Genomic DNA, 13,685 nt, shown 5'->3' on the forward strand with positions numbered 1-13,685 from the left:
GATATAAAAGTGTTAAAATTTTATATTTTTGAAAAACTCGGACTTACAATAGACTCAATAGTATTAAAAATGCATGGATTATATTAAACGTAGAATAAAATTTAAGAAATGTTAACGTATTGACATCGACAAGCAGGGGCGGACTAAGGCCTAGGCAACCTGGGCACGTACTTAGGGCCCGTAATTTTTGGGGCTCGAAAATTGGGTTTTTAATTTTTACACTTAATTTTTGTTTTGATTTAATAGGAAAACGAAATATTCATAATTATTGCTGAAAAGTGTCCAAATTATTCTGAATCGTTGATTGATAAAGTAGACAAGGTTGGACGTACGTTCCCGTTCATATCCATCCATACCGGGATGTCGATGTTTGTAAATACGAATCAGCCTCGCGCTTGTGGAACTTTTACTATACACGTGTTTAAAAGTCAAAATAGCTTCATATTAAAAATTAGTTTGTCCTGAACGTTAAATATTGCACGTTATGTGAGTTTTGATTGAACATTGTGCAATTAAAACTGAGGTACCTAGACTTGATTGCATATAGGTTGTTTTGGATTAATAGTTAATACTTTCTGGAATTCATAAAATAAAAATGTTAGTTTTTTATAAAGGTATTACATTATTTAATTTAAATATTATATAATATAAAATACCACAAATTGTGATTTGGTTTATAATCGCGATATTTATTAAAAATAAACTATATTAATTGAAGGTAATTTTCTACTTTCTTTTTAGTATGTAGTTTTTAAGATAAGTTCCAATAAACATTTAACTCTTTGAAGTACACTGGTACATTTTTTGTACCACTAAAAATTAGTCCCATGTTGCACAACGGTCCATAAAACGTACCACCTAACAAAATAAATTTATCGTTCGGTACAGCGACGGCTAAAATGTACCACTATGCTGAACCGCCTAATAAACATGTTTAAAACATGTGCCAGAAATATTTCCCATAAATTTGTGTCTTTAGATATCAGTTGCAATTCTCAAAACGTCTAGTGCACGTGTCTGTAAAACAAATTTTTACATCGTGATTTTCTTATTAAAAAGTAAGTAGTGTGTGTTGTTTATTATATTACAGTAAAACCTCGATATAACGGACTACTTGGGGATGAGGGGGTGTCCGTTAAAGCGAAAGTCCGTTATATAAAAATATGGTTAAAATAAATCAAAATACTTTTTTTTTTTTGAAAATATATATGTACACTGTAATTAGATATATATAAAAAATACAAAATACAAACCAAATTCTATTTAAGTAATTGTCTTCGGACATTCGTCGTGAAGTGACGTTGCTATGGATATCGACGCGCTTGCTGTCGGTAATCCCGTTTTGAACAAGTTTCGTTTGGTCTTTCCATGTTTGCTGTTTTTCTACGATCAACTACCTAAATACAGTTTAATTTAATAATCAATAAATGTTGTTAGATCATCGAGTTGCGATCTTACCTCTGATAAATTCATTTTTAAGTCTTGTTTTGTCGTCTTGTTTGCTATCTTTACTTCCGTCCTCCTTTTTAAGGTTCATAACTTCATCTGCTATTTCACTTTCATTCATGATGTTATACCCAGGGTCACCTTCATCTACTTCTAGCGATTGTAAAACATCTTCCTCGGCTACATGTTCTCCGGCATTATTACGTATTGTTTTACAGAAATTAGTAACTTTCAACCCTTCTAAATCTATGTCTGCATCTTGGCCATCAAATAAATTCTTCCAACCATTTTTTAATATTTACTCTTTCACCTCCTCCCATGCTGCAGCAAAATTAAAAATTGTTGATTTTAAATTGTAAGACCTTAAGTTTTGCAGAATGTGTTGAGCTCTTGTATCTTCTGCATTATCTCCATCGTACAATACAACCATTACTTCGTCTAAAAACTTTCTGCGATATATTCGTTTGGCTGCCAAAATTATTCCCTAATCCATGGGTTAAATAAGCGATGTTGTATTTTTTGGCAAAAACATACACCTGAAGTTTCCATCTTCTGAACGAAGAATATTTTCAGAGGCGTGAGCAGGAGCGTTGTCTAAAAGCAATAAACATTTCACCTCTTCTGACGGTATTCCCAATTTCTCCTCTTAAAATTTTCTCACTGAAGGTACAATTTCTTTGAAAAACCAATTTTTGAAAATATCTGAGGTGAACCATGCCTTCTTAGAGCTATAATATGAAAGGGGCATATGATGCATTATGTCTTTTAAAACTCTAGATTTACGAGATTTGCCAACCACTACAGGCATCAATCTATGCGATCCATCAGCGTTAGCACAAAGCAGTGCCAAGATCCTGTCCCTGCTGATTTTTATTCCAGAATCCGATTTTTCATATTTGGAGGCTTGTGCGCTTTCAAGCAAAGTATGCCATAACAAACCAGTTTCGTCAACATTGTAAATCTAAGATTGCTATGCTCTTCTACATCACACATGAATGCACATTTATTTGTTTTGTTTTTGTTTTTTTATGTCCGAAAGTTTGCTTTTTTATGCCATATTGATTACATATATGAGACGCATGTGTAATATTAACAGTATGTTTTTATTTTTTTTTACATTTACAAGTCCGTCAAATAGAGGTCCGTTATATCGAGGTTTTACTGTATTTTAGATTAGTAGTGTATTTATTTAATCTCTGGAACATAAAACAATACAATTTTTTATACAAACTTTATAGTTTTGAAACACAATCCCACAAGAAACCTCATCTGTAATAGACAATTACCACTTACTAATAATCCTAGAATGGTACCGTCCACTATACAGATATTAATTCCTTATTTAGATATCAATCTGTTGTCGATCAGCCCTTTCACGATCCCTGAAACTCTCCCATGGATATGTAAACTTCCAAATTTCAATATCGAATTATCCAAATATAATAAGAATGAAATATCACCTTCCGTTATCAAACAAAGATTCTATGAAATACTACATCAATTCAACTTCTATAAGATCCTTTACTTAGACTAGGTCGCATCTAAGACTAAAGAAGGCGTTGGCTGTGCTGTTACAACGACTACAACCACCGTCAACTTGTTTCGACTCTCCAACAATTGCAGTATTTATACTGCTGAACTAAGTATACGGAATACTACAAGCGGTGAAAACTCCACTCAACGATGATAAAACTATAGCAATCTGTACGGACTCTCTGTCCTCCATGCCGTCCATAAGAAACGTACATTCTATCCACCCAATAGTTCAAGAAATCCAGAGTATATGTAATCGCCTTCAAACTAATGGAATTACAGTAACAATATTGTGGGTCCCATCACACGTTGGTATTCCAGGTAACGAAAAAGCCGATCAAGCAGCAAAACAAGCATGTTCTCTTAACGTAACAACAGACATGTAAACATCATCAGATCTAAAAAGAACACTCAAACATCAAATAATAGACTTTTGAAATGATCATTGGAAAAGAAGCAATACCAAGTTAAGCGTTCTACAACCAAACATTTTCTACCATCAGCTTCCAACAATGAAAAGAAAGGACAAATCTATCATTCGAAGATTGAGAATAGGGCACACACGCCTCACACATGGACACCTAATGAATTCCAGTAATCAGATTTTGTGCCAGTACTGCAACACCACGACTTCCGTAACACATGTACTTCTTGACTGTCAACACTACCTAACGGTCAGAAAAAAATACAATCTTGGTAATAACCTAAAAGACATACTTATCTCAAACGGCAGCAACTATGAAAATGTATTAAACTTTTTAAAAAACACAAAGTTATACAATTTAATTTTAAACAAAATGTATTGTAACTAATTTGTACCCAATGTAAAGTATTGACCATGTAAACATAAATATAAATTGTACCTGTGTCAATGACCATTAGCTGTCGAGACACATATTTTCGAAATAAAAAAAATATATTTTTGAATATATACGGCAATCCAAAATATGTACCAACGTGCAGCTAACGTTTTTCCTTTGTAGGAATAAATGGCTTCTTCTCGTAGCACTACAACCCGGGGTGGGTTTTGGCTGACTGCACAACTTGCTTTCATCTTGAACGGTCGTCCATAATAGTTGGGTCAGTGGGTAGTCCCATTGTTCTTAGATCTGACCATATATTGTCCCTCCATCGCATTCGTAGACGTCCTAAGGGCCTTCTTCCTGTGGGGGCTTCCTCACATATTAACTTGGCAAGGCGGTTATTAGGGAGTCTATGGACATGGCCCATCTTAGACGTTGGGATTTAATCTCTTGGACTATATCGCTCGCTCTATACGTCTCCTTGACCTCAGCATTTGTTCTCATTCGGTATTAGTTACTATTAATGTCGTGATAAGGCCCAAAGATTCTTCTGAGGATTTTCCTCTCAAACCATCTAAGTTTTAAATCATGAATGTGTTGCTTGTGTGAGTTACCATTTCAAAAGGTAAAAGAAATAATAAATTAGACTTACTGACAATCAATTTAATTTAACTAATCAGAAGACCGGTTTCGCTTTCTACAATATGCAAAGCATCTTCAGGTCACGATACAAAACTAAATAAATGCTGAAAATAATAAACCCATATTAGGGTGTTGTCTAATAAAGATAAATTAAGATAGATGATATAAATTATATAAATTACAGTAATTATGCCAATATTACATGTCTGTGGTTTTTCAAAATTAATAAGATGTTTAAGCAGACAAGGTAACCTTGTCTGCTTAAACTAGAAGTTCTCCGTTTTCATTTCTGATATTTTCGTTATATCGCTGTATTATTCCTGGAACTATATTTTTGCCAACGCGGACATTAAAATCACTCATAATGATTATATATTCATCATTTGGGGTCTCCTTTACTCCAGTCTGAAGGTGTTCGTAGAAGTTTTCCCTTGTGGTGGCATCTCTGTTGTTCTCTGGTGCATAGATTGCTGTCACATTTAAAGGTTTGACATCCAGTTTAATTTTTACACTAACTATTCGTTCAGAGGTATATTTACATTCTTGTACTTGGTGTAAAAATGTTTTGTGTACTAACAGGGTGACTCCTTCTTTGGCTCTGGTTTCTTTCGCAACACCACTGTAAATCATCAGATAGTCATCTAGCATAATTTGACCCTTTCCTTTTTTCTTCATCTCTTGTAGTGCACATCTGTCTATATATTTTGTTTTTCAAGCTCTTTCGAAATTTCCTGCTCTCTTGTGTTTAGAGACTTTACGTTCCAATTACCGATGCGAAGTATATTTCTCGTTTTCCATAAATTCGTTGTCCTCTTTCTCGCGTTAGTCGTCGTAATGAAATCATTCCTGTTCCGATGCATAATCCTGTTTCTATGAGCTGTATGGTTTTAAAGTAGGATTTAAAATATTATTAAACTATGTATTTAAAGGAATTAACCGATAAAATCTTTTTTTTCCATAGCTAATGTTAAAGTGTTGCTTTGAGTAGATAAAGTATAACTTTAACCGCAAGGTTAGATAAAGTGACACTTTAACAGCAAGAGTAGATAAAATATTTTAACTTTCTTTTTCAATAAAATTTACAAATTCAATCACATTAAGGATTAAAAACAACTGAAATTTTACAATTAACATTATTAGAAATATCTATTTTTGGAGCATCAGAACTTGTACTCAGAAGTATTTTTTCACTCACGGCATTGATATTCTTAATGCTTTTCCACTTTTTAAAAGACTGGTATTCTTTCTCATACATCATCCTAGATTTTTGTGGCAACAATAAACTTTCTGCTTCCAACGCTGCATTTTCTACATCTGATGGCAGGTTTGCCTTTTCTTGTGTCAATTCTTTTCCGTCCATTTCGTATTTATTCACTTTGTACACAAAACGCAACAATATTCTCCGCAAAAACCAAAACGTAACATTTGTTTGACATTTGTTGACAGAGTAATTCATATCCCTAGCAACGGAGCAACACAATCGCGATTTTTTGCGATTTTTGTGCTAAAAATTACAATTTTCTTTGAAATTCTATTTTTCACCTGAACTTGAAGTCATGCCATAGAAAAAAATGTTGTATTGCACACGACGATAAAATCGCATTATCTTCTCGAGCATAATTAGCGTCTCGACTGACGTCTCGACGCTAAAAAACGCTCTCGAACATAAAGTACAATTTTATCGTCTTGTACAATAAATACCTATTGAATACAAAATAATTTACATTTTAAAGTATATTATTTATTACTCTTATTAGATATATTTTTAATTTTCAACTACCAACTGCTTTATACAGAAAAACAATTAAAAGTTTATTTCTAATAAAACGAACTATTCCAATAACGGTTTTATAAAACACAGCAGTATTTTTTGATTGCGAACAACTGAAGCCTTTCTAGTTAATCATGACGTTACTTTAGTTACGCTACAGTAGGCTAGAATTAAATTTTCAATCAAAGTATACTCAATACCTTGTTATCATGCTTCGTTACCTATTTAGAAGCCAATATTAGCAGCTAATATAATCAATTTCAGAATATAAGGGGCAGAATGGAGAAGAGCCCTCCCTATGTTATCACTAAGGTCAGAACATCTCTAAACCTCATCTATATTATCGGCAATACAAAAGGTACAATACCGGGCGCCTTGTACCGACACCGTATTATCTAGGATACGTGTTATTATAATAAATATATAATGAATATATTATCAGAATATTCAGTGGCGTAAGCTGAACATAATTCATTTATAAAATAAAAGCAACTAGAATTTTAGAGTTAAAATTTCAAAATTTAGTTAATTTTTGGGATTTAGAGTGGCTGTATGTTTTTTGTAGTATCTATAATTAAAAAAAAAAAACATATAAACGAATGTTTGTTAATAATAAAATTTTATATGTACTAAATGTTCTTCCCTATGTAATTTCTTTATTGCATAAGACTTGTTTGTTTGTGTCTCTAGTTTTTTTTTAAGCGAATCTTCTATACTGGCGTTGTATTACTTTTTTCTCTGTAGTAAAATTCTGAGGCGAGCGTCACAACAATTCACTAGTCTCAATTAATTCGTTTCCAGTCATCATATATTTATTCTAAGATTTGATTCGTATCGATTGTCAAAATTCAAAAGTCATAAAAAATATCTTCCAATTATTAACAATATTGTTCAGAGTCATCTGTTTAAATTTTTATAACACTTCTCGTTTTATAATAATTTCATATAAACATAATTGTTGGGGTCTTCCCGGAATCTTAAGCAACTTTTTGTCCACCTGCCGTATTTCATTCTTATAGCATGTCTTGCCCATATCCATTTTCGTTTTGGAATACGTTCGATAATATCTGTCACTCCAGCTTGTCTACGATCTTCCTTGTTTCTTAGTATATTTTTCATGCTTATTCCACGCATTGGTCTTTCCGTTTTACGTAGTGCCTTTCCTAATTCTTTCTCCAACATTTTTGTGACAGGTACATTTTCTGCTTCATATGTAAGGACTGTTAGAACACACAAGTTGACAGCTTTCCTTTTTAAAAGAATTGAGACATTTGTTTTCTTATTTTTCTGAGGACGCAGGACTGGAACGTACTGCGAGAAATTTAAAATACCTGCACTTTTTATCTAACACAATAGACGATCTGTTATAAGGGCCTTGAAGAAATTAAACATCAGGCCCTTCTTCGGCTTTGATCAGATCATCATCAGACCAGAGAATGCCAGAAGAAAGGGGACATCTTTTTCTTCTGACCAAGAAGGAAGGGGAGAACAGTCAAACTCTCCGAAAAATTTAAGCAGATCGGCCAACGAGAAAGGGAAGCATCCTATTCTTCACAAGGTCAACAATCGAGACAGTAAAAGAAGAGGCCACTGAAAACCTCTCTAAAGGCCAAATAACCTCCTAAAGATAAAGGTAAAAGTGGAGCTAATAAAGATGGATCTACCAAAGAATCTGGGGGGAAAGATCCTTCAATAGGAAACAATGATTAAATTCATATAGGTGAATCTTCAACATGCCAAGTCTGCTTTATATACCATTTTCTTTTTGTTTTCATTTATCTTATCATCTAAGCACGTTCCTTTAATTTAACTTACTTTTTCTTACATTCTTTAATCTGTTGTATTCTTCCTTATATCCCCGTCTATTTGTTTTTATCCCTTTTTGTCTTTTAATATGTTATGCCATTCTGTAGTATACCATTATTGTTTTTTGTGATTTCTTGTTATTACTATGTGTCCAGTAGCTGTTTCTACATCCTTTGTGTGTTTACACTGGTCTTTCAGTTTTTTTATTTATATTCTCTGCACATTTAATTCTTCTGTATGTAACATTCAGTTTTACTGAAACGGTCTGTGTCTACATGTGCAACTCTTTCAAGATTTAACGTCTATTTATCGATGTTTGCTTTCCTTTTGTGATCAGTATATGGTATATTTAGAACCATCATTATATCTTAAGTCAGATATAATGAAAGATGATTGGAAGACTAAAATTAATTTCCAAATACCTGGTAAAAACAATATCGAAACTTAAATATAACAATCAAACGGAGTCTGTTGAAAGGGGACTCATTGAGTCTAGCGATAAACCCACTATCCCAGCTGCTGAGCTCCACTGACTTAGGTTTTAGCATTAACAAAAACAATACAGTAGTGGCGAATATTAATGCTCTTGTATCTGTTGAATCTACCTAGATCAGCTGCTAAAAACTGTAGAAACCCTTTCTAATGATGTTAGTAAGCACTTTGATCTAGACGTGTTTTAATACAGCCAGGAGAGAGATTCAGCCCAAAGGATTCAATATAAAAAATGGCCCAAAACATCGAGGTCATGAGTGAAAATTATATTATAAATATCTCGGAGTAAACCAAGCGGGGAAAATTGACCATGAAAATCAAATTAACTTCAGGGTTCTTATAAAGGGTAAAACAGTTGCTTCGTGCGCATCTTAACAGTAAAAATTTGTTTAAGGCACTAAACATGTAGGCATATTCTGCGCTTACCTTAACCTTCATTTGATATTGTCAAGTAGACTAAACCAAATATAAAAAACCTTCAGAGAAAAGTATAAGCACACCTCACAAAGGCACAAAAACAGCATCCGTTGCCGCGGTATTTAGGGGAAAGGGACTTATGAATATAAGAGCAATTATAAAAACAGACTGCCAATTTAAGAATATATTTTCAGATACATGTTGAGACATCTGCTTTACATCGCAGAGTAGATCGCGGAGTATAGAACGCCACTTAAACCGAGTAAACCAGAAATGTGCATGAATCACCTTTTTAAAGGAGAAAAAAAACTGGTTGAATAAACCTCAACATAGGCGACATCTAAATGAGTTTAGCCAAGGCTATTACGACAATACAGCGTCAAACTATTGGTTGACATCAGGAAAGATATTCCCTATCAGAGAAGGATTACTACTAGTTTTCTAAGATCAAATTATAGCAACCAGAAATTACCTGAAATATACCATCAATAATCCTCGGGTCGAAAACCAGAAATGCCAACATACATGTCAAGCCCAAGAAACCATCAAACATCTTACAGGAGATGTCAAGAATTTGCTGCAACTGAATATAAGGAACGGCATAGCTCAGTAAAAAAAATCCTTCACAAAGAGATAGCTAACAAAGTGAAACTTCTCCAAACCAACTATCTCCCTTATTATCAATACGTCCTTAACAGAATGCTTGAGAATAACTACGAGCTATATTGGGATCGCACTGTGCTCACAGACCAAACAGTATCGCATAATAGACCATATCTCATACTAGTTAATAACCTTACTACACAAACAATACTAATTAACGTGCGATACCTAATAAAAGAAAAAAAAGAAAATTGCCAAGTACAAAGATCAGGAAATTTAAATGCGGAGACAAAGGAGAATGAAACGTACCCAGACAGTACCTATTATTCTCTCTACTACTGGAGTTTTTCGGAAGGATCTCCTAGAAAACATAAAAATGCTAGGACTAAGTAAACATATTTATAAGACCATGCAGAAATAAAGCTGTACTACTCTCGACGTTCAGGTGTTTACGAAAATTTTTTAGAGACACTCCAGAATATTAAGTCATCTATAACTCGATAACAAGGAAAGATCCCCACCAGAGCTCAATCCTTTTTGATACCGTAGGTAACTGGGATGAGTGAATTTTCCCCTTAGAGGGGGTGAGAGCCGTATGGCTTAGATCTAGATAATATTAGTAAATCTGGTCCCAAATTTAGAAGATCTAGAATAACATTATTCCATAGTAAATGTATGTATTACATTGCAGTTAATCTTGAAAAAGGGTTAATATATGATGATGTAGTTTTGGTAGAAAATACTGAAAGAGACTTAGAACAAAAATTAAAACAGTGGAGACAATATCTTGGAGAAAAAGGTTTTTTTTAGGGCAAAGACAGAGTATCTAGAATATTAATTTACCGATGGAGCTAATACTACAAATAATTTTTATACGGTGAAATGATTGACAAACAATAGTATTGTGTATCTAAAATTCTTATTACAAAGTAATGGGGAAATAGATGAAGATACATGCAATGAAGTTATAGCAGAATGGATGAAATGAAAGAGGCAAGAGGTAGGTTGTGTCACAGAAAGATTCCAATAAAACTGAAACAAAAATTCTATAAAATTGTGATAAGACCAGCTATAATATGCGAAACTAATTACTGGGCAGTTTAAAATAAAGAAAAACAACCAATGGATGTGGCAAAAAAAAGAATAAAATTATAAAAGGAGTGATTATATTACGGAAAATGTAAGTGTGGCAATGATTAAAGATTAAATGAGAGAGTATATATAAAGATGGATAGAGAATGTTTAATTTATTAATCATAATCATGTAATACGAGAATTACTAAGTTGCAATTTCCTGGAAGCGGTGGAGGAAGAAAAACAAATAAGATCTCTGGGGAAGACGTGTAGGCAGGACATAAAGGTAGGTCGATAAAGGGGAGTAATATTAGTATGACCCAAGATAGAAACTTATAGAAAAAATATTATTATTGAAGTCAAGCCTACATAAAGATAAGGGTAAAGAGAATGATGATCGTGCAATGAAACTTCCTTTAATGAAAAATGGATCCTATATATAAGATCCAATTATACCACATTACATGTATAATCTGGTAAATTAAGGTTTGTAAAGAAATACTGAAATGCTTGTTTCGTCTGTATCAATACACTGTGTTCTTTGCATTCTGCTTAAGGGTGAGGAAAAAAATTTTTTTCTGTGACTAAAACATTTGAAGAAAAATTTTGATCCTTCCTTGTTTTCACAAAACACAAATTATGGTTAATTAAACATGACACGCACATATATTCATACATATAAACGCGGACAAACACAACAAAAACATACACACGTTCACATTTACACCATAATCAATCGACAAATCACTAGACAGCCATCCCACAACTAAAGTCAGCACACTACTGTGCTCCCCAACCCCGAGATACAATTCCATCATACTCAGGAAATGCATGATGTAGAGAGAAAACTGTAGCCTAAGTGATACTCCAGAGAGCTAGTAAACTTTGGGGAATGGGGACACGAGGCAAAAAGAGGTGGCTCTAAGAGAACTCAGAAATGAATCACTTCTTTGTCTACAAATACCAATATAAAAGGAATGAGCAGAGACGCCTTGCGGGAGTCGGTCTCTGTCTCAAATGGGTCTGAATGATTTTAATCCAAGTCCTACGGCTGAACCTTCAGCAGAACTTACTGATGATATGAGAAGGTTTGATGTCACCTTAATACAAGAGTTATGGGTATACCAAGGACAAAATAAAAGATCTATCAGGTGTTGGTGAAGAGCTATCAATGATTGGTGTTTTGTCGATGAGTATGATCAGACCGTGTGTATCAGAGTAGTTTTGCAATAAAGTGTGGTTCTTCATATCGTTTCCCGAGTACATAAGAAGATAAACGTACTCTAAATGTCGCCAGTGTGTGATGACATTACAGCAGGATGTCCTTCCGTAGATTTTTGGCCACTATTTTCCACTCAGAGAAGAAATCATAATAAGAGTGAATAGAATTCTAGGAGAAGAAGCCGTGAAGCTTCTGGGAGTTCACCTCGACACAAGACTCAGTTTCACAAGATAAATACAACAAATTAAGAGAAAGGCGAAGATAATGATCCAACCTTACATATTTAGGACCAGTCGTTTATTTTAGGTCAAGAAGATCCAATTATAGCAGGCCTACGTTAGAGCGGTGATATTGTATGCATTTTCAGTTTCTGCAGTGTTTCACAGCAGAGAGGCCAGGAGCAAAGTAGGAATTAGGTTCAGCGCCAAAAATAGTACTTACTGAAGCAGACGTCCAGAAGCTCAGCGGTAGCAGATCTATACACCCAAAGAGGACTCGGTTCAAGCTAGTATTCTATGGCATAGGCGGTACGGTGAAAGAAAAAATGAAACATAATATATTTTTAATGCTATGTAAATATTTTTTAGGGCAATACCTGTTCTTAGTTTTATTTTATTTTGTAAGTCTATGTGGTTAAAATTTCTTACGAGTTCCAACGTCTATGTTACGACTTCTAGATCTTCTGGCCATACCATTAAATGGTCATTTTATATAGTTTTATATACTTTGTATTAATGATGCTGTCTAAGTAATCTGCAATTATATACCTTTTCCTTTAGTCGCTCTAATTAAGCTTTGTGTGTTTTCCATATTGGATGGGGCAACTACCTATATTCTTTCCATTTTTTTTAATAGACCTTATAATATTACAATCAGATACCGGGTGCGAAACGTATTAATTGAACGTTTCCTTTGATATCTTAACCGTATGAAGATTAAAAATCAAAATATGTTAAGAATGTTTTTATCATTAGAGATTATAGTCATTTTCAACAATATTTGAATGTAATAGTATTATAACACAAAAGGTAAAACTGTTACAATTTGTATTGTTTAAAGCATTATTTTAATTTTCATTCTTACCAAATCGAGGACTTAAATGAAGATATATGTTGGGATGAGGCCACAATTGAGGTCCATCTTGCAAATTGACAAAGAAATTGGCTGGCAAAATTTTCACTCTTCCTTGGATATCCAACTGCCATCCTTTGTCAAAACCTGTTGGCAATGACAAAGTTAAAGGAACCTCCTGAAAGAAAGAAAACTAATAAATATAGATTCGAGAATATGCAATAGGTCTGCAAAAAATGGGGAAAATCCATTTTTGTCATTTTATTTGATTCTCTTATGGTCACTGTGTGACCATATACCCAAAAATAATTAATAAGATAGTGACTCAGTAAAGACATATAAAAGACAGTCACCTAAAAATAGTAAAGGCCAACGATGAAACAACTTTTTCGATAAAATTACTTCTATTTTATGTATTTTGGTGTGCTGAGGCCGAGAATCATAATTTATGCAGTATCATCCACCAATTTTTACAATTTAATATTTAAAATTAAATAAGTTGCAATTTTGTCGGTTTATTTTATTTTAATTCAGTTAAACAAGCGCAGAAGTCAAATGTTACTAGGTAAGTAACGCTGATAAAATATGCACCACTAATTTTTCTCTGTCTGTTTTTCTTCTTCACTAACAGCTGAATGTTGTTTTATTGCAATAAACATAACCTCACTTTTCAGTGTTTGATACATATGCTTTAAGTGCGGCTAGTTCTGGTTGTAAAAACTGTCCTAATACATTTTACTACTTATATGGTGATTTTGTTATTAAAAAACATCCAAGAAATATAACTGACTTAGTAAAGGAAGTG

At 33.5% G+C, this 13,685-nt stretch overlaps 1 protein-coding gene across 2 annotated transcripts in view; it reads right to left on the bottom strand.

The window, feature by feature from the left end:
- The window catches only part of LOC140439452 (galectin-8-like), a 138,160-nt gene that overhangs the window by 14,514 nt on the left and 109,961 nt on the right, over positions 1-13,685 (bottom strand). For both annotated transcript variants that reach the window (XM_072529366.1, XM_072529367.1), the window contains exon 5: positions 12,893-13,058. In XM_072529366.1, the coding sequence (XP_072385467.1) occupies positions 12,893-13,058 (166 nt within the window). The remainder of the gene's footprint in view (positions 1-12,892; positions 13,059-13,685) is intronic.

This window comes from Diabrotica undecimpunctata, chromosome 4 (genome assembly GCF_040954645.1).
Source record: "Diabrotica undecimpunctata isolate CICGRU chromosome 4, icDiaUnde3, whole genome shotgun sequence".
NCBI lineage: Eukaryota > Metazoa > Arthropoda > Insecta > Coleoptera > Chrysomelidae > Diabrotica > Diabrotica undecimpunctata.